Genomic DNA, 22,717 nt, shown 5'->3' with positions numbered 1-22,717 from the left:
ACAGTAATGCTGATTGATTCATTCAGATCAGTTTCCTTGTACAAGCACTGTGTTGCCATACTGGGACATAGTACTCAGCAACTGGGTATATTATTGCCAAAGCTGCATTGCATCCAGTGAATGCTTCAGCACCCTTGGTTGTGTCAACCAGTTTCCTTCTGAAGTTGTGTCTTTAGCTTGAAGCTAGTATTTTCCAGGTGTCTTCTGTACATTAAAGACCGATCGAGTGTGACACCAAGCTACTCAGTCTGTAACTGTGTCTGATCCTGTGTCGACAGAAATTCATACTGAGCTGATAGTTTGCTGTTTGAAAGTGGAGATTTCTGCCTTGTTTGTGTTTGATTTGAGTCTCCATGCTTTGTAATCAATACTGAGAGTTTCTAAGTCTCTAGACAAGATATTTTCTCCTTCCTCAAGCGTAGACTATTGCATGGTCACTGACATGGCGAAACGTTTTGCTACTAGTGTTAGGCATGTCACTGTGGAGGTTGAAGAGCAAGGGAGCTAGAACTGATCCTTGAGGAAGTCCATTTTTTTTTTTTGCAGTAAATAACTTACAAAAAAACGTGAGCTTGAGCCGTTGTCCACCCAAATGCGAGCCAAGAGCCCCAACAGCGCGCCAGCTCGCTCTGTCGTGGCCCTTGATGTCGGACATCCATCTTGTCACGGTCGTTTCCTCCACTGCCGTCCTCCCAGCACACACGTCAGTACAGGAGACCTACAAGGGCCAGTCACGCCCCCCCACGTGTAATTACTGGCGGCAATCTATCATTTTCCAGCGGCAAGGCCGCGCCGTCTTCTCATAAGGAGGCACGCAGCTCCCGTAGCGATATTCTTCCCCAGCGTTCTGTGCGACCATCACCTGCAGCCGCCACCATGGACAAGGGTACCTCCGCGGCGCTCACCGCCTACCTGCTGATCGTGGTCGCCGCTGTTCACACGCAGGTGCTGTCTCTAGCTACACTCCTATCTTCTCTGTATTGCTGTTGAAGACAAGGCGCCTTTGCTGTTTCCGTAGCTGAGTGGTCAGAGTGTGTGGCTGCCATACAAAAGACTAGCATTCCATTCTGACTACTGCCAAGGGCCGCAAATGGATTACCAGCGTTTCTCACTTCCGAGAGAAGCAGAGTTCGATTTCCTGATCCAACCATACAGATTTAAGAATTGGTGTCTAGAATTCCCCCAAAGGGAGTAGAGAATAGGAATCTGGATTGAGGAAGAGGGCATGCTAGGGTAGTCGGTGCATTCGTCAAAAGCCACTGTGCCAGGGTGGAGCTGTCGTTAGCGCATCTGCCTAGTGAGCAGGAGATTTGGGTACGAATCCCAGCCTTGGTAAAATTTTCATTCGTCACTTCAATCTGCGTATACAGGGCACAGAAAACTTGTGTCACGAAATTTTAACCCTGGGTAGCTGATACCAGTAGGAAGCAAAATTACTAATGTTGTGTAGATCGACAACGCGCCGTTTTTGAACTACAGAAACTTGGCGCCACGCGCTCCGATTGGCCGTGGGATTGCCCTGTTGCCGTTCATCAGTTGACGAGCAGCGCTATGGTTGCGGTTCACACATACAAACTTCCCTCGCTCCATCGCTGCCCCAACGCGATACGCACACGTGTCGAACAGGTCATGCTCTTTGTCTCCACCTCTCGTTATAGGAATTCGGAGCACACACACGCCACCTACGATGTAGTCATACAGTAAGCATGGCGGCACATTATTCATTCGAGACCAACGAGATGTGGTTTTTGTGTATGGACTAGCTGACGGTAATGCGCATGGAGGTCGACGGTTGTGTAAGGAACGGTACCCAGCAAGACGCCACCCATACCCATAAGCGTTTACAGTAATTCACCGGCGACTTGGCGAAACAGGCTTATTACCGGGATATCATGTTGATGCTGGAAGACCTCGAACACTACGGGATGCTGCATTTGAAGAGCCTGTTCTCGAGCGCTTCGAGCAAGCACCTCCGACAAGCACTCGAGCGGTTGACACGACTTGGAGGTCACCCATCAGTTAGTCTAACAGCCGTGTACCGCAAGTCTGTAGAGGAACGGAGGGTTCCAAATGATTGGAAAAGAGCACAGGTAGTTCCAGTCTTCAAGAAGGGTCGTCGAGCAGATGCGCAAAACTATAGACCTATATCTCTGACGTCGATCTGTTGTAGAATTTTAGAACATGTTTTTTGCTCGAGTATCATGTCATTTTTGGAAACCCAGAATCTACTATGTAGGAATCAACATGGATTCCGGAAACAGCGATCGTGTGAGACCCAACTCGCTTTATTTGTTCATGAGACCCAGAAAATATTAGATACAGGCTCCCAGGTAGATGCTATTTTTCTTGACTTCCGGAAGGCGTTCGATACAGTTCCGCACTGTCGCCTGATAAACAAAGTAAGAGCCTACGGAATATCAGACCAGCTGTGTGGCTGGATTGAAGAGTTCTTAGCAAACAGAACACAGCATGTTGTTATCAATGGAGAGACGTCTACAGACGTTAAAGTAACCTCTGGCGTGCCACAGGGGAGTGTTAAGGGACCATTGCTTTTCAGAATATATATAAATGACCTAGTAGATAGTGTCGGAAGTTCCATGCGGCTTTTCGCGGATGATGCTGTAGTATACAGAGAAGTTGCAGCATTAGAAAATTGTAGCGAAATGCAGGAAGATCTGCAGCGGATAGGCACTTTGTGCAGGGAGTGGCAACTGTCCCTTAACATAGACAAATGTAATGTATTGCGAATACGTAGAAAGAAGGATCCTTTACTGTATGATTATATGATAGCGGAACAAACACTGGTAGCAGTTACTTCTGTAAAATATCTGGGAGTATGCGTGCGGAACGATTTGAAGTGGAATGATCATATAAAATTAATTGTTAGTAAGGCGGGTACCAGGTTGAGATTCATTGGGAGAGTGCTTAGAAAATGTAGTCCATCAACAAAGGAGGTGGCTTACAAAACACTCGTTCGACCTATACTTGAGTATTGCTCATCAGTGTGGGATCCGTACCAGATCGGTTTGACGGAGGAGATAGAGAAGATCCAAAGAAGAGCGGCGCGTTTCGTCACAGGGTTATTTGGTAACCGTGATAGCGTTACGGAGACGTTTAACAAACTCAAGTGGCAGACTCTGCAAGAGAGGCGCTCTGAATCGCGGTGTAGATTGCTCGCCAGGTTTCGAGAGGGTGCGTTTCTGGATGAGGTATCGAATATATTGCTTCCCCCTACTTATACCTCCCGAGGAGATCACGAATGTAAAATTAGAGAGATTCGAGCGCGCACGGAGGCTTTCAGACAGTCGTTCTTCCCGCGAACCATACGCGACTGGAACAGGAAAGGGAGGTAATGACAGTGGCACGTAAAGTGCCCTCCGCCACACACCGTTGGGTGGCTTGCGGAGTATAAATGTAGATGTAGATGTAGATGACGGCCAGCTTCCATTTAGTTTCCACCCGTCCGAGACTTAAATCCTGTGGCGGTCTATGAACACAAGCCAGGGTTTTGCCAGTGGTTTCTGCGACTTGTTGCACGAGATGCCGACTTCCCCACCATTGTGTTGTTTACCGACGAGTACACCTTCCTTCGGGATGGCCTTTACAACATACGAAATGTTCATTACTGAGCAAGGGGAAATCCTCACGTCAGGTACATCCACGGACACCAGGAATGATTTTTGCTCATCATTTGGGTAGAAATTGTGGGTGACCTTCTGATTGGGATGGTCCGTCTACCTCCTCGAGTTAACGGCGCAAATTGTCTTCACTTTTTGCAAGAAACTCTACCCGGCCTGCTGGAAGATGTTCCCCTGGACATACGGCTATGCGTGTAGTTGGAGCACGATGGGGCGTCCGCGCATGTCGTGAAGTGCGCGGATATTTAGATGAACTCTTCGACAGCCGGGTAATTAGCAGAGGTGCTCGTAGGACATAGCCCCCGCGGTCACCAGACCTCACGCCACCGGACTTTTTCCTGTGGGGATTCTTCAAGTTTCTAGTTCTCCCTCCTGGACGCGAACCACCTAGAAACGAAGAGTAATTAATGGATCGAATTCAACATGCCGCCAATCACATCAGGGTAATGCCAGCAATCCTTGAAAGAGTTCGACAAAACACCGTTCGTCGTTACCAAGTTTGTGTCACGTCAGAGGGTCGCCAGTTCCAGCACCTGCTTTAAGTGAATGATGTCCTAGCTACAAAAAGGCCCTTTTCACGGCCGACTCAATTTGTAAAAGACTTTCTGTGCGCGAACTAATAGCTGTTGACGAGTTTGTTCCCGGTACGTCTTATCATGAAACTACAATGGACGTGTCGAGACCCCGGCAGACTCCCCCCACAGTGGAAGCCTGGTGCGCTACTACGGAGCGTGCGCGCCGCCTGGCATACATCGCGATCTCCGGCAGGCAAAGCATTCACAGTCATGCGTTGTCCAGAGCATTCGGCAACAGGACAATCCCGCGGCCAATCGGAGTGCCTGGTGCCAAGTTTCTGTAGTTAGAAACGGTGCGTTGTCGACATACACAACATTAGTAATTTTGGTTCCTACTGGCATCAGATATCCATGGCTAAAATTTCATGACACTATTTTTCTCCTCCCTGTGTACAGCGAAGTAGAGATGATTTAAAAATGCAGACTGCAATAGCAAGAAAAGCGTTTCTGAAAAAGACAAATCTGTTAACATCTAAAATACGTATAAATGGTGGGAAGCCTTTTCTGGTGGTATTTGTACAGAGTGCAGATTGGTAAGGAAGTGAAACGTGGGCGATAATCAATTCAGACACGAATAGAATCAAATTTTTTGATATATGGTGCTGCAGAAGAACGCTGAAGAGTAGATGGGTAGAGGAACTACTGTATCGAATTAGGGGAAAAAAGAAATTTATGGCATAACTTGGCTAAAATAAGCGATCAGGTGGTAGGACACAACTAGTGGTATCAAGGAATCGCCAGTTTCGTAATGGAAGAAAGTGTGTATGTGTGTGCAACGGGGTGAGTGGGTAAGGGGTGAGTGTAGGTAGAGACCAATGTTAAATGCTGTAAGCAGGTTCAAATGGATCTAGTGGATGTAGGTTGCAGGCGTTATTTAGAGAAGAAGAGGCTCGCACAGGATAGAGTAGGACGGAGAGCTCCACCAAAGCAGCGTTCGGACTGAAGACCACAACAACGACACGTTATTTAAACTTATTACGTCTTACCTACATCTTACTCTGTACCATCACCTTCGAAGTAGTCCCCTTGGAAGCGAATACAACCGCCCCAACGTTTCTGTCCCATATGAACTGCGTCCTGCAAGTCTTTCTTTGTTAAGAAGTTTAGCTCCGTCCGCGTTTACGCCCGAATCTTCTCTGCTGTATCAAACCTACGTCTCTTCGGTTTGGTTTTGATCTCGGGGAAAGAGTAAGAACCCATTACGAGCTTAGTGTGGTGAAAAGAGCGGGTGAGGAACATTTGACATCTTGTTTTTATTCAGAAGTTCCTCAGTAATGTTCAATGTATGCAGTTGTGCATTGCCACGGTGGAGCACCCAGCTTTTCGCACGTCACTTCCGTCGACGTTTCCTCCTCGCGTCCCCCATCAAACGTCTTACAATATAGTGATAGAACGCTTTATTGACTGCCCGACGAGGGGGAACAACTTCTTTATGAAAAATCCCGTCACCGTCAAAAAAGCCGACCAACAACGACTGAAAACATCTCATGACTTGTCGAACATTTTTGGGTAAAGAATGACTCCTCCATTGCGACGATGATTGCTTAGTTTCAGGATCGCACTCATAAACCTAATTGTTGAAACTGGTGACAATCTGTGAAAGAAAGCCTGTATTGTCTGGAAGCAGTTGTTTGAGTTCTTCTGATCATCTTGAAACAGTTGTGGCCAAAATTTCGCCGCTATCCTTCCCATGTTCAACTCTTCTGACAGAATACTTTCACATCCGCCATCCTCAAAGTGTCGCAGAGGTCTCGGACGGTGTGTCTACGAACCTGCAGAATCAGATCCGTCACTTCCTGCACATTTACGCCAGTCGCCGGGCAACCAGAACGATCATCACAAAGCAATGTTCGCTCGTTTTTTAAACCTTATACCTGTCTTCAAGTCTGTGTCTGAGCTAAAGCGTTTTCTGAAAAAGCTTACATCGACAGTTTAGCACGAGTTTTTACACAGACACGCTATTCTTTCAAGTGAGACATTGCAAACCGCAAACTCACTTAAACAGCACATTGGAAATAGACTCACCAGTACCAACCAAACCACTCAGGTCGCAGCCGCTAACCGCTCTGGTTCAGGGAAGATGTATGGGGGAGACGCCTAGCGGTATTTTAGTCTGCTGGTAACCATTTGCGCACACAAGAAATTACTGGTGCTTATCGATGCTACCTCGTAGGTATTCTATGGTTTCCTTAAATCGATTAAGGCGAATGCTTGAACGGTTCCTTAAAAAATGACACAGCCTTTTTCCTTCTTCATCTTTCTCCTATCAGGGATGACCTCGTTATGAGGGAACCCTAACTGACAATTTTCCTGCCTAGCTTACGATGAACTACAATAAGGTCCAGCAACGCAGTTGGGCCCTTCGGTGGTAGCACAAACTCTCCCGTTTTCAAAAGTGATAAGGACAATATGTTGCAACAGTCCCTTATTATATACACTACAGGCCATTAAAATTACTACACCACGAAGATGACGTGCTACAGACGCGAAATTTAACCGACAGGAAGAAGATGCTGTGATATGCAAATGAATAGCTTTTCAGAGCATTCACACAAGGTTGGCGCCGGTGGCGACACCTACAACGTGCTGACATGAGGACAGTTGCCAGCCGATTTCTCATACACAAACAGTAGTTGACCGGCGTTGCCTGGTGGAACGTTGTTGTGATGCCTCGTGTGAGGAGGATAAATGCGTACCATCATGTTTCCGACTTTGATAAAAGTCGGATTGTAGCCTATTGTGATTGCCGTTTATCGTATCGCGACATTGCTGCTCGCGTTGGTCGACATCCAATGACTGTTAGCAGAATATGGAATCAGTGGGTTCAGGCGGGTAATACGGAACGCCGTGCTGGATTCCAACGGCCTCGTATCACTAGCAGTCGAGATGACAGGCATCTTATCCTCATGGCTGTAACGGATCGTGCAGCGACGTCTCGATCCCTGAGACAACAGATGGGGACGTTTGCAAGACAACAACCATCTGCACGAACAGTTCGACGACGTTTGCAGCAGCATGGACTATCAGTTCGGAGACCATGGCTGCGGTTACCCTAGACGCTGCATCACAGACAGGAGTGCCTGCGATGGTGTACTCAACGACGAACCTGGGTGCACGAATGGCAAAACGCCATTTTTTCGGATGATTTCTGATGGTTCAAATGGCTCTGAGCACTATGGGACATAACATCTGTGGTCATCAGTCCCCTAGAACTTAGAGCTACTTAAACCTAACTAACCTAAGGACATCACGCACATCCATGCCCGAGGCAGGATTCGAACCTGCGACCGTAGCGGTCACGCGGTTCCAGACTGAAGCCCCTAGAATCGCACGGCCACACAGGCCGGCTTTTCGGATGAATCCAGGTTCTGTTTACAGCATCATGATGGTCACATCCGTGTTTGGCGACATCGCGGTGAACGCACAGTGGAAGCGTGTATTCGTCATCGCCATACTGGCGTATCATCCGGCGTGATGGTATGGGGTGCCATTGGTTACACATCTCGGTCACCTGTTGTTCTCATTGACGGCATTTTGAACATTGGACGTTATATTGCAGATGTGTTACGACCCATAGCTCTACCCTTCATTCGATTCTTGCGAAACCGTACATTTCAGCAGGATAATGCACGACCGCAATTTGCAGGTGCTGTACGGGCCTTTCTGGATACAGAAAATGTTCGAATGCTGTCCTGGCCAGCACATTCTCCAGATCTCTCACCAACTGAAAACGTCTGGTCAATGGTGACCGAGCAACTGGCTCGTCACAATATGCTGGTCACTACTCTTGATGAACTGTGGTATCGTGTTGAAGCTGCTTGGGCAGCTCTACCTGTACACGCCATCCAAGCTCTGTTTGACTCAATGCCCAGGCGTGTCAATACCGTTATTACGGCCAGAGGTGGTTGTTCTGGCTACTGATTTGTCAGAATCTATGCACCCAAACTGCGGGAAAATGTAATCACATCTCATTTCTAGTATAATATATTTATCCAATGAATACCAGTTTATCATCTGCCTTTCTTTCTTCTTGGTGTAGCAATTTTAATGGCCAGTAGCGTAGGAATTGTACTCGCAACTGCGAATATGAACCACCATCGCCTGTATATTAGAATGAGGACAGTGCAAGTTTGTGCCGGACGGGCTCTCGAACATGGATTTCCCGCTTTACGCGCCGCGTATCACTGCCAGATCCAAACTTCCGTACGTCGTCGTCCGTATGTCACAACCTGCACTCGCACGTTGCGTATACTGATCAGCGAAAACATAACGTCCACTGCCCAGCGCGACTTTGGATGCTGCCAGTGGCACTGAGGGCACGTGGCGTGGTAAACAAAGTATGTAGGCGAAGCAGACACAGACGGTGTATGACCCTAGTGAAGATTTGGGCTATAAATGGGAAAATCCATTGAGATATGCTACCTTCACAAAGTGCACATTATTATCAAGCAGAGCCTGTGAACTAGTATTTCGAGAAGGGCGAAATTCTCTACTGCCGCGAGAATTTATGGAGAGAGGTAGCGGCTAAATGGTTGGACATTCACGACCCTTCACAAAACTTGGTGTTCGGAGGCTTGTCTGCTCTTTAAAATTGGATAGCTCGTGATCTGAGCATCTCTGCTCAAAGAGCACAATACTAGTGCATGCACAAGTGTTTTGGATCAAACCGTTTATCGTACAGTGTTGATCATGGAGCTCTGCAGCGGACCACCTCTAGGTGTTCACACGTTGACCAAACGACATCGTCAGATACGACGACTGTGGGCACTGGACCATCGGGATTCGACCACCAAAGGAAACGTGTCGGCTGTTAGGGTGGGTCACATGTTTGTTACATTAGGTGGCTGGTCGTCTTCAGAAACGCCGTTATTGAGGTGATCGGCGGCATGAAACGTGCAGCGCGCCACGGACGTAGGCTGGTGGGAGCAGTATTATGCTATGGGAGACATTCTTCTGCGCTTGCATAGGACCTGTGGTATTAACTGAAGACAGGCTGACAGCTGCAGACCACCTGCATCCCTTCATGCCTGATGTCTTCCCCGACGGCGATGTCATCTTTCAGCACAACTGTCTGTGTCTCGGGCCAGAACCCTGCTACAGTGGTTTGATGAACATTATAGTGAACACATGCTGATGTCTCGGCTAAATTCGTCTGATGCCAATCCTATTAAACCCATCTCGGTTGGTCCACAGCTCGTGGTCTAGTGGCTAGCGTTGCTGCCTCTGGATCACAGGATCCTGGGTTCGATTCCCGGTCAGGTTAGGGATTTTCTCTGCGCAGGGACTGGGTTTTTGCGTTGTCCTCATCATTTCATCATTATCTTCATCATTCGTGACAGTGGCTAGATTGGACTGTGCAAAAAACTTAGACTGTATAAAAATTGGGGCTTTGTACGGGCGCTGATGACCATGCAGTTGAGCGCCCACAAATTACTCATCCATCTGGATCGATATATCGCGCTACCACCGCGTACCCAAATCAGCGGCTCTTTCTTTGCGCGAATTACATTACCTGTGAGTAAACATCTAATGCCACATACCACCACAAACCTACCAACAACCTGTCTGGTCCCTGAAACGTAGAATCAGTGATGTATTTCCCTCCAAAGACGGATAAACAAGCTATTAAGCAGGTGGTCATAATGTTTTGGCTCATCAGTACATATTCCTGTCCAGGAAGGGCATATTTACTGAAAATCGAAGGCTTAGTACTGGCGAATAAATACTAAAAAGCGGTGCTCATGTTATTAAGAAGTACGATGCATACACGTCCGAAGGAACTTCGTATCACACTTGTTAATAACGCAGGCACTGCTATTACGTAGTTCCTTATAAAACAAGGCCATATGACGTTACTGCCAAAGACTTGAGAATGCGACTTTTTATAGCGATTCTATACCTTGCCTCAATAAACGTTCGTAAACGTTTGACCTAGAACTCTATGAGCACTGCCCACAGCGAGACTGAAGGCCGCATGGTGGCGCAGGTCACACTTGATGGGCAAGGAAAGTATGTAAACAGAGCAGAGACGAATAGACAATCATTCTGTCAACGATACTGGCCGAAAATGAGAAAATCCACTGACATAAGCGACTTTGACAAAGGGCAGATTGTTGTGACCCGGCACCTGGAACTTGAACATCAGAAACGGCGAATCGGTTGTTCGTGTGCGCCTATCGTGAGCGTCTGTGGGAAGTGGTTGAAGGACAGTGAAACTTCTTGAAGGCGACAAGGTCTTGGGGGTCCGTGCCTCATCACAGAAAGTGGAGGGTCGGAGGTCGCCCACTTTGTAAAGCAGGATAGGCGGCAGTCTTTGGCAGGTCTGATGGTAGAGACTACAATGCAGGCATAAGTGTTTCGGAGAACACCGTCCACAGTGTTAAACATGGGGCTCTACAGCAGCTGACCTCTACATGTTATTATGTTGACCCAACGCATCGTCAGTTACGACGGCGGTGAAGAAGCTGACAGAGCACCTAAAGCAGTCTGCCAGGAAATCACTACTGCAGTCGACCTTAACGCCCCCCCCCCCCCCTCCATCCCACCCCCCACCCCCACAGGCTGACGTGTCGTGGGTATGGGTAACAAAGAGAGTGACGGCTGAGTGTGAAAATGGCCGACAACAAGCTGCATTCGATCGAATCGACTATTCGACCAAGGTGAATATCTTTCCGAATACAAAAAAGAGACAAAGTGGTCTTCATTTGCATTCGTATCGGACACTGCCCAATGATCCATGTTTATCTCTTGTGGCATGAATATCCTCCAAAAAGCAGTATTTGTGGCGTCACATTCGCTGTACATTTTGTTTTAACGTCATGTGTTTTGAAGTCTAATAGGAGAATAACCCTTGGTCTGCTCATGGACGCACCCTCAGTTGTAGGCGATGACGAGACAACAGCAAGAAAACTGTTGACATTTTGTGCACCATTAGGACTCCTACCCAATTTAATTGGAAGGTGTTGTTGGGTGGTTGGTTCATCCTATCAGTTCCACGATCATCCAGCCACCTTTATGCCATCCACTGTTTTATTAATGTTGCTAACATATGATAATGGAATGAACAGATATACTGGAGAATGTATGTCAAATTTTTCTGACCGTGGCTGTTGATTTATGGCCTTTGCTTTTCGTTTTAATAAGAGTGACTACTCACAACACAGTCCAACGATCTTGAGCTAGGGCGCTGATGACCAAGCTATTTAGTGTCCAACAGCTCTAAATCCACCCATTCAGCGATCCACGATTGCAGTAGACACAGTATCATCGGGACTGAACAACGAATCAATGGAAACGTGTCCTCTGTTCGGGAGAATCTGGTCTGTTGCTACACCAGCCGGTGGTTGTATCTGGATACGCCGTCAGGTGAACGACTGTTCGAAACATGCAACGCACCATGGATGGAGGCCAATGGGGCAGTATTATGCTATGGTGGAGATTGACCCGTGCTTCACTGGGACCTGTGGCAGTTATCGAAGGCACTCGGACGGCTGTGGACTACGTGAACATTGAAGGGGACCATCTGCATCACTTAATGCGTGATGCCTTTCCCGATGCCCCAGCTGGGTAACTGTTCGTGTCGTAAACTCAGAATCGTGATACAGTGGTCTGAGGTCAATGATGGTGATCTTATGTGACTGTTCTTCCTGATCCACCCTACAGCCCCGATCTCGCGCCTTCCGACTTCCATCTGTTTGGCCCAATGAAGGACGCACTCCGCGGGAAGCAGTACATGGATGATGTGGAGGTTACTGGTGTAGCAAGGCGTTGGTTCCGACGTCGACCAGTAGAGTGGTTCCATGCGGGCATAGAGGCCCTCCCACTAATATGGCTTAAGGCTGTCGTACTGAACGAAGAGTATGTTGAAAAATAAGTTTTTGTACCCTAAAGCGTGGGGAATAATATAGTCTATTGGAATCCTGAATAAGACCAACCCGTTTTCAGAAAGAGAGTGTGTTCATTATTTATTGAACACCCCTCCTATACAATCTTTCACTCCCTGCGTTTTATCGGTGCTACCTTCAGAATATTAATAGATGTATTCCAGTTCAAAGTGTAAAAAGGTTTCCCTATATCCACTAATGCTATAAACGTAGGCCTGCGTTTCTTCACTGTAAGATAAGTCTTAGCATTAGGTTTACTTACGTGTTGCCACATTTCTCTTTGGCTCAAACTGATACTCCACGTTGCTGGCTTCCGCTACTCTTTTCATTCGTCTGTAAATAATTTTCGTGAGTGAAACCATGTTCCGCTCGTGCTACGGTCGCAGGTTCGAATCCTGCCTCGGGCATGGATGTGTGTGATGTCCTTAGGTTAGTTAGGTTTAAGTAGTTTTAAGTCTAGGGGACTGATGACCTCAGATGTTAAGTCCCGTAGTGCTTAGAGCCATTTGAACCATTTGAAACCATGTTCCTAAACTCATGGTTGAGTGATATTCACGCCTTTCAGCACCTTTCTTCTTTGAATTGGAATTATTTGCTTCTTCTTCATGTCTGTGGTTATTTCGCCTCTATCTCATATGTGTGACAGAACACGTGGGATAGTTTTTCTCACTGTACGTTGTCCCAACGATATCGATAATTATGAGGGAATGTCGCCTACTCCAAGTGCCTTGTTGCGACTTACGTCTTTTCAGTGTTCTGTCAAATTCTCCTCTCCGTATCGTATCTACCATCTCCTCTTCATCTACCTCCTCTTCCCTTTCGATAATATTCTCTCCAAGAAAGAAGGTTCCTCCGATAAACAGGAAACAAAAACAAAATACATTTCACACGCCGAGAGTTGAGAAACGTGTAGACCGAGGTAAGTCACCATTACGAGAAATTAGGTGACCAGAGAATTTAACACTTGAAGAATTCGTCACACTTTCTGTGTGATCTGTTTTGACAAGTGGATACTTCGGGTGTTCAATAAGTAATGCAGCACTTTTTCTTTCTGAAAGCGGCTTGGTTTCATTCAGGAATCCAATACGCCATATTATTCCCCACTCTTTAGCCTACTAAACCTCATGTTTCAATATACACTCCTGGAAATTGAAATAAGAACACCGTGAATTCATTGTCCCAGGAAGGGGAAACCTTATTGACACATTCCTGGGGTCAGATACATCACATGATCACACTGACAGAACCACAGGCACATAGACACAGGCAACAGAGCATGCACAATGTCGGCACTAGTACAGTGTATATCCACCTTTCGCAGCAATGCAGGCTGCTATTCTCCCATGGAGACGATCGTAGAGATGCTGGATGTAGTCCTGTGGAACGGCTTGCCATGCCATTTCCACCTGGCGCCTCAGTTGGACCAGCGTTCGTGCTGGACGTGCAGACCGCGTGAGACGACGCTTCATCCAGTCCCAAACATGCTCAATGGGGGACAGATCGGGAGATCTTGCTGGCCAGGGTAGTTGACTTACACCTTCTAGAGCACGTTGGGTGGCACGGGATACATGCGGACGTGCATTGTCCTGTTGGAACAGCAAGTTCCCTTGCCGGTCTAGGAATGGTAGAACGATGGGTTCGATGACGGTTTGGATGTACCGTGCGCTATTCAGTGTCCCCTCGACGATCACCAGTGGTGTACGGCCAGTGTAGGAGATCGCTCCCCACACCATGATGCCGGGTGTTGGCCCTGTGTGCCTCGGTCGTATGCAGTCCTGATTGTGGCGCGCACCTGCATGGCGCCAAACACGCATACGACCATCATTGGCACCAAGGCAGAAGCGACTCTCATCGCTGAAGACGACACGTCTCCATTCGTCCCTCCATTCACGCCTGTCGCGACACCACTGGAGGCGGGCTGCACGATGTTGGGGCGTGAGCGGAAGACGGCCTAACGGTGTGCGGGACCGTAGCCCAGCTTCATGGAGACGGTTGCGAATGGTCCTCGCCGATACCCCAGGAGCAACAGTGTCCCTCATTTGCTGGGAAGTGGCGGTGCGGTCCCCTACGGCACTGCGTAGGATCCTACGGTCTTGGCGTGCATCCGTGCGTCGCTGCGGTCCGGTCCCAGGTCGACGGGCACGTGCACCTTCCGCCGACCACTGGCGACAACATCGATGTACTGTGGAGACCTCACGCCCCACGTGTTGAGCAATTCGGCGGTACATCCACCCGGCCTTCCGCATGCCCACTATACGCCCTCGCTCAACGTCCGTCGACTGCACATACGGTTCACGTCCACGCTGTCACGGCATGCTACCAGTGTTAAAGACTGCGATGGAGCTCTGTATGCCACGGCAATCTGGCTGACACTGACGGCGGCGGTGCACAAATGTTGCGCAGCTAGCGCCATTCGACGGCCAACACCGCGGTTCCTGGTGTGTCCGCTGTGCCGTGCGTGTGATCATTGCTTGTACAGCCCTCTCGCAGTGTCCGGAGCAAGTATGGTGGGTCTGACACACCGGTGTCAATGTGTTCTTTTTTCCATTTCCAGGAGTGTAATATCCGGTCAATGCGATGGACTTCTACACCTTACTGAGAGGCCCTGTGTGCCCGCATGGTACGGCTCTACTGGTCGACGCCTTGCTGCATCAATGGCCTCCCATCATCCACGTATTGCTTCCCAAGGAGTGCATCCTTCATTGGGCCAAACAGATCGAAGTCGGAAGCTGCGAGATCCGGGCTGTAGAGTGGCTGAGGAAGAATAATCGAATGAAGTTTTGTGAGCTCCTCTCAGGTGCGCAGACTTTTGTGAGGCCTTGTGTTATCATGGATTCGTTTGCATTTTTGTGGCGACGAACACACTGAAGTCATTTCTTCAATTTCCTGACGATAGCACAACACACTTCAGAGTTGGTCGTTGCACCATGAGGGAGAACGTCGAACAGAACAACCCCTTCTGAGTTCCAGAAGAACGTCCCCGTGACTTCCCCGACTCAGGATGAGGTTATGAACGTCGTCTTCCGATGTGAGGTGTTGTGGCGCCATTCCAAGAACTGCCGTTTCGTTTCTGGTTCTTAGTGACGAGCCTTGTCACATCGCCTGTGACGATGTTCGAAAAAAACTGTCACTATCAGCATCGTTACGAACAAGCAATTCCACGCAGATGGTTCTTCGTTCCTCTTTATAATCTTATGTTAAGCGGCGAGGAACCCAGATGGCACACACCTCTGAGTATTCCAACTGGTGGACGAGTGTGTGAGCCCTATCAACAGAGGCGTCCAACTGTGCAGCGAGGTGTTTGACTGTAACTCGACGATCACCTCGAATGAGAGTGTCCGCACGTTCCAATACTGCAAGAGTCACGGCTGTGTATTGCCGTCCGGCACTCGGGCGCTCGAACAGGTTTAAGCGACCTTGTTGCAATGATGACAGACACCTCGCGCAACGACTCACCTTGCTTTTGTTCAGTGTCTCCGAGGATATTCTGCAAGCGCTATGAATATATGCGGTGCCCTGGTTTCCCGCCAAAGGAAACACTAACATCTCTGGTGTCGGTCTTGACGAAGAATGAGCTGACATTCCTACACAGATACTCATACATTTCGCTCAAAGGGTACCTAGCAGAGTTGAAGCCGTCACAGTGGCTAAGGGTGGACACACCCCATATTAATGTCTACTAATAAGCGTCCAAATATTTTCGGTTAGATAGAGTACATTGTAAACACACAGTAGCCACAGTCAAAAATGGGGGGTCACACGAGCACAATAAAAAAATAAAGCATATATGCGCTTTGTACGAGGTAATATCAGTAGAGGCGTTAGACGATTAGCTCAAAATGGTTCAAATGGCTCTGACCACTATGGGTCTTAACATTTGAGGTCATCAGCCCCTAGACTTAGAACTACCTAAACCTAACTAACCTAAAGACATCACACATGCCCGAGTCCGCAGCTCGTGGTCGTGCGGTAGCGTTCTCGCTTCCCGCGCCCGGGTTCCCGGGTTCGATTCCCAGCGGGGTCAGGGATTTTCTCTGCCTCGTGATGACTGGGTGTTGTGTGATGCCCTTAGGTTAGTTAGGTTTAGTAGTTCTAAGTTCTAGGGGACTGATGACCATAGATGTTAAGTCCCATAGTGCTCAGAGCCATTTGAACCATTTGAACCATGCCCGAGGCAGGATTCGAACCTGCAACCGTAGCAGCAGCGCGGTTCCGGACTGAAGCGCCTAGAACCGCTCGGTCAGAGCGGCCGGCAGACAATTAGTGCAAGACACTGTGAAACAAAATAAATCAGGTATTGGCCACAAAATCATTTTGTCCTTTTAAGCTCTCTTCCAGGCTCTTGCTTCTTTGGTGTCGTAAATTTGGTCGCTGATGAACAGCGGTCAGCATGGGTAGATGAGCCACGCGCCTACTGCGGAGCTCCATAGGCGGCAACATTCGCTGGACGTTCGTTGAGACAATGCTGTTGGTTCATTTGGGCGGTCAGCTACTCAACAGTTGCACGCCTGTTCACCAGTACCCATTTCCACAGCCGTCTTTTTACGAGAGAGATGGGGCCCCTCCACGCCCGCACCAACGTGATGACCAAACCAAAAGTTCTACTGTCACCTCTGTAAACATGTTAGTTATCTAGTGAGTGGATCACAGGATGCTGGGCTGTGATGTTATCCGTGGACTGGGTAAGACTACGCATTAACACGGTCCATCAGGTGATAGATAGTGGACGAAACGCGAGTGAGGGTAGCGATTTGAAGAGCGGAGGGAAAAAAGTGCCATTGCTCGTGCCGTGGGAAAAAACCTCTGCGACAGTGGGATGAGTAGTAAGAGCAGTAATGGCTTACTAGCTGCTATAGTTCATGCAAGGTTGGATGACAAAGCTGGGTTGGATGTTGGTGGGTATCATGCATCATTACCGTGGCAAGCGATGGCGATGTATCCCAGTTGCTGCAGCCGCTACATTCCTGGAACAATCAAGATCGTTATACAGCAGTGGGAGATCGGCCATAGATCATCTCACTGAGTGGGGGATGTGTGGAGCTTGTCTGCATGCAGTGTACGGTACGGCTTCCCTGCGTGGTGCCAGTTATTCGGCAGTGTATTCCAGCTGGATATCCAGTAATGGCTAATGGCGCCTGATTAACAGGGGCTCACCTGTACCGATATGTTTGCGTATGTTTGGCCATAGATGTTAGGTCCTTACAAGTATGTCTTTTGGTCTTTTATGTTTTCATCTATGGTTGTGGTCGTAGTTCCCCAGATTCAGAATAAACGGGTTCTGCGAATGTCTGGAGTTTCTTTATAGTCTTGTGGTGAGTTTGTGGACTACCTCCGTGAGAGTCTCAAGTCGGTATTCCCGGTGAAGGTCCGCGATGCTTGTGTATCGTGGAGCATTGCTTATGATTTTGAGTACTTTGTTTTGTATGAGCTGCAGACGGCGCAGGCGTGTAGGCGCAGCGTATCCCCAGACAGGAGCTGCGTACGTCATCAGGGGTCGGATGAGTGTTATGTACATGGACCTCGACACCCTTCTGTTCAGTGTGCTACGCCTGTTGAGCATAGGGTAGAGCTGTTCGAGCCTCGCGCTAGCTCGGTTGGTGACGTGTTGTGTGTGGTCCCCCCAGAGTAATTTCCGGTCCAGCCAGACACCGAGGTATTTGACTTTCTCACGGAAACGTATTGGGCGTGCATGTAGTGTTACTGGTCTTCAGTATCGGTGTTTGCGCAGTTGCTTCGGTCTTCTAGTGAACAGAACGGCTTCGCACTTGTCGACGCTTACTCTAACACGCCATTTCTCCAACCAAGGCTCAGCCACTCTCAGTGCAGTCTGTAGGCGTGACGTAGTGTTTGATGGTTTCCAGTCTTGCGCGAGGATGGCTGTGTCATCCGCGTAGATAGCCATCGTCGTGTTGTGTGTGGTTGGGAGATCGTTTATGTAGAGGTTAAACAGTAGGGGCCCTAGGATGCTTCCCTGGGGTACTCCCGCGTGTATACCGTGTCGTGTTGATTGTTTTCCCTGCACGTCAGTGTTGAAACTCCTGTCTGTGAGGTATGAGTGTATGAGACGCAGCAGCCCGTCGGGGAATCCCGCGTCGCTGAGTTTGCGAATGAGGCCGTTGTGCCATAGACGGTCGAAAGCCTTTTCGATGCCCGGGAACACCGCCCCTGGAGCTTTGTTTATGTTGAAGCTATATGTTATATCGTTTGTCCCTGTAATTTACGGCTCGTGGTGCACCACAATTGCTATGCACGGTATACTTTAACCACAGCGGCACGCAAACAGTTTACAAACTTAGCCGTTTCGGAAACGCTTCCAACCTTGTCCAGGAAGCAGATGATTGTGCCCTTTTGGACGTCAGATAAATCGCTCCGTTTCCGCATAAGGACGACGACTGCACTGCTTTTCCGTGTCCCTCGGATACACTTTGTGTACCCTCCCTGTCAGTGCGCCCCTACCGCCTGTGAGTGGTGTTTAAGGCCCGTTTCACACAGGGACGCTGGTGGTAGTCGGCAGTGACGGTCACCGGTAATTGTGGTGAACACTCTTGGATCACAGGTGTCCGACACCGCGGCTATTGCCAACTGACTAGTTAGTGAAATGGACTCGTGCGAGGAGGAACTTTTGTTGGTACTTCTAAACAGGAGAATGAAGATTACACGTACATCCACCGCTACATGATCGGCCAGAGAAAGGATTGTTTTACATTCTTTATGTCCTTTGAGGATACGTTAACTATTCAGGGAGGGCAGGACATGTCAGCTCGTTTAGTCCGTGGAGGAAATATTGCGAACAGTATCAGAGATGACTTTGCAATCTACTCCGTTAGCCCGGATGGTAAAGTGGCTTGGCAGCAGCAAAAAATGTGATTGCTAGAAATGTTACGTGAACGTTCACGTGGTTAGGCCTCATTGTTCATCTGGAATTATATTTGTGATGTTCATTGTGCGGTTATTACTATGTTAACTGTAAGAAGTCACGTTATTGTATTCACTGAACTGATTGGAACATACAATTAAAATTATAGTATGTCAGGAACTAGTACCTCAATAATACACTACTGGCCATTAAAATTGCTACACCAAGAATAAATGCAGATGATAAACGGGTATTCATTGGACAAATATATTGTACTAGAACTGACATGTGATTACATTTTCACGCAATTTGGGTGCATAAATCCTGAGAAATCAGTACCCAGAATAACCACCTCTGGCCGTAGTAACGGCCTTCATACGCCTGGGCATTGAGTCAAACAGAGCTTGGATGGCGTTTACAGGTACAGCTGCCCATGCAGCTTCAACACGATACCACAGTTCATCAAGAGTAGTGACTGGCGTATTGTGACGAGCCAGTTGCTCGGCCACCATTGACCAGACGTTTTCAGTTGGTGAGAGATCTGGAGAATGTGCTGCCCAGGGCAGCAGTCGAGCGTTTTCCGTATCCAGAAAGGCCCGTATGAGACCTGCAACATGCGGTCGTACATTATCCTGCTGAAATGAAGGGTTTCGCAGGGATCGAATGAAGGGCAGAGCCACGGGTCGTAACACATCTGAAATGTAACGTCCACTCTTCAAAGTGCCGTCAATGAGAACAAGAGGTGACCGAGACGTGTAACCAAAGGCACTCCATACCATCACGCCGGTTGATACGCCAGTATGGCGATGATGAATACACGCTTCCAATTTGCGTTCACCGCGGTGTCGCCAAACACGGATGCGACCATCATGATGCTGTAAACAGAACGCCGGCCGAAGTGGCCGTGCGGTTAAAGGCGCTGCAGTCTGGAACCGCAAGACCGCTACGGTCGTAGGTTCGAATCCTGCCTCGGGCATGGATGTTTGTGATGTCCTTAGGTTAGTTAGGTTTAACTAGTTCTAAGTTCTAGGGGACTAATGACCTCAGCAGTTGAGTCCCATAGTGCTCAGAGCCATTTGAACCATTTTTTTTGTAAACAGAACCTCGATTCATCCGAAAAAATGACGTTTAGCCATGCGTCCACCCAGGTTCGTCTTTAAGTACACCATCGCAGGCGCTCTTGTCTGTGATGCAGCGTCAAGGGTAACCGCAGCCACGGTTTCCGAGCTGATAGTCCATGCTGCTGCAAACGTCGTCGAACTGTTCGTGCCAATGGTTGTTGTCTTGCAAACGTCCCCATATGTTTGGGATCGAGACGTGGCTGCACGATCCGTTACAGCCATGCGGATAAGATGCCTGTCATCTCGACTGTTAGTGATACGAGGCCGTTGGGATCCAGCACGGCGTTCCGTATTACCCTCCTGAAACCACCGATTCCATATTGTGCTAACAGTCATTGGATCTCGACCAACGCGAGCAGCAATGTCGCGATACGATAAACCGCAATCAAGATAGGCTACAATCCTACCTTTATCAAAGTCGGAAACGTGATGGTACGCATTTCTCCTCCTTACACGAGGCATCACAACAACGTTTCACCAGGCAACGCCGATCGAGTGCTGTTTCTGTATGAGAAATCGGTTGGAAACTTTCCTCATGTCAGCACGTTGTAGGTTTCGCCACAGGCGCCAACCTTGTGTGAATGCTCTGAAAAGCTATTCATTTGCATATCAGAGCATCTTCTTCCTGTCGGTTAAATTTATCGTCTGTAGCACGTCATCATCGTGGTGTAGCAATTTTAATGGCCAGTAGTGTATTATAATAAATAAAATTTATGATTGTAGTAGCCATATATACGTAAATGATTGTAGTTAAGAGTAATGTTTTAACTCTATTTTTTGGACCATAAGGCGGAACGCCTTGAAGCAGAAGAAAAGCGCATTTCTCCTCCTTACACGAGGCATCACAACAACGTTTCACCAGGCAACGCCGATCGAGTGCTGTTTCTGTATGAGAAATCGGTTGGAAACTTTCCTCGTGTCAGCACGTTGTAGGCTTCGCCACAGGCGCCAACCTTGTGTGAATGCTCTGAAAAGCTAATCATTTGCATATCAGAGCATCTTCTTCCTGTCGGTTAAATTTAGCGTCTGTAGCACGTCATCATCGTGGTGTAGCAATTTTAATGGCCAGTAGTGTATGATAATAAATAAAATTTATGATTGTAGTAGCCATATATGCGTAAATGATTGTAGTTAAGAATAATGTTTTAACTCTATTTTTTGGACCATAAGGCGGAACGCCTTGAAGCAGAAGAAAAGGGGGAGAGGGATGCAAATGTGCTTGATGGTTACTACCCTCCTAGCCACCACTTTGTTGCTATAGTCATCGCTACTTCACTTATAAATATAAACTCATGCTTCAATGTTTGCAGTATAATGGACAATGAATGTTTCGCGTCACTGTCTCAAAAATGACTGCCTGTCTGTTGGCAAATCTGCAGCGCTGTGACTGTGGTCTGTGTCCAGTACGAACACTCCAATTGAAACTAATGCATGTCCGGCGGAGACTGCTGTGATCACAGTGACCTTGTCCGTCACATATGGCGAGGGTGAGTCACTACTGGGACACGCTCCAGTTCAAACAAATGTATCTCTGTCGGTGACCGTCGCTGGTGACCGACACCAGTGTCCCAGTGTGAAACGGGCATACATATGGCGAGGGTGAGTCACTACTGGGACACGCTCCAGTTCAAACAAATGTATCTCTGTCGGTGACCGTCGCTGGTGACCGACACCAGTATCCCAGTGTGAAACGGGCCTTAAATTTACATCGAACATAGGTAGATCACAGTAACATGACTGGACCTTGTACATCGTGATGGATGGCAGGAACTGGCATTCACAAGATCTGTACATACAGGTTTACTGAAGGTCAAAAACTGATATTTGTTGTTAACGTTCTTAACTGTAATATATATGTAGCTAATGGAGCTTTCTTCTTCCACCTCTATAGAAAAAATAATTTTTGACGCTTGAGGCAATGTTTTACCCTCACTAGTATTCAATTCTATCAGTGATAAAATACCATCGACATAACGTTTACAATAAATAGACTTTTTTGTTTCAGCTTTGGAAAGGTGGCAAACAACTTACATCCCAAATAATCCTCCAAAAGTATGTTAAAGGCAACTTACAAACCATGTCATTCTAGAACACAGGTGTTCATTAGGAAGGGGGGAGGGGATGCACATGTTCCCTCCACCTCCTGGAATCTAGAAAACAGAGTTCTTATTCATTACGGAATTTTCATACACTTCTAGAAGTGGAAATGGAAATGATCGAATGGCATCAGAGGCCGGGAGTTCCCAGTCGGGAAGTACGGCCGCCAAGTGCAAGTCTTATTGAGTGCGACGCCACATTGGGGAAGAAATGACGATGACAGCACAACACCCAGTCCCTGAGGGGGGAAAATCTCCCTCCCCAGTCGGGAATCGAAGCCGGGACCACGTGCGTGGCAATCCAACGCGCTGACCATTTCTTTTTTCCTTTTTCTTTTCGATATAGTTCGTTGCGTTTGGTCTGGGCGGACATCACAAGACATCCCTTCGCGTTGATCGTTGATTCCTTGACTCAATTGTTTTATTACAGAGAGCACGCAGCCCTCTGACCGAACACGCTGAGCTACCGTGCCGGCAACCATTCAGCTAATGGGGCGGACACTTCTAGAAGTAATTTCCCACGACTCCGCAAACCTCTCGTTTAGCCA

General features: G+C 48.0%; 1 protein-coding gene across 1 annotated transcript in view; it reads left to right on the top strand.

The window, feature by feature from the left end:
* The first annotated feature begins 819 nt into the window (after positions 1-819).
* LOC126424907 (general odorant-binding protein 72-like) overlaps positions 820-22,717 on the top strand; it is a 67,028-nt gene continuing 45,130 nt past the window's right edge. Inside the window, exon 1 of the mRNA XM_050087750.1 lies at positions 820-945. Coding sequence (XP_049943707.1) covers positions 877-945 — 69 coding nt within the window. The 5' untranslated portion in view covers positions 820-876. The remainder of the gene's footprint in view (positions 946-22,717) is intronic.

This window comes from Schistocerca serialis, chromosome 10 (genome assembly GCF_023864345.2).
Source record: "Schistocerca serialis cubense isolate TAMUIC-IGC-003099 chromosome 10, iqSchSeri2.2, whole genome shotgun sequence".
Classification (NCBI taxonomy): domain Eukaryota; kingdom Metazoa; phylum Arthropoda; class Insecta; order Orthoptera; family Acrididae; genus Schistocerca; species Schistocerca serialis.
Note: the sequence above shows the minus strand (reverse complement) of the source record. Positions and strands in the feature narration are given on the sequence as shown.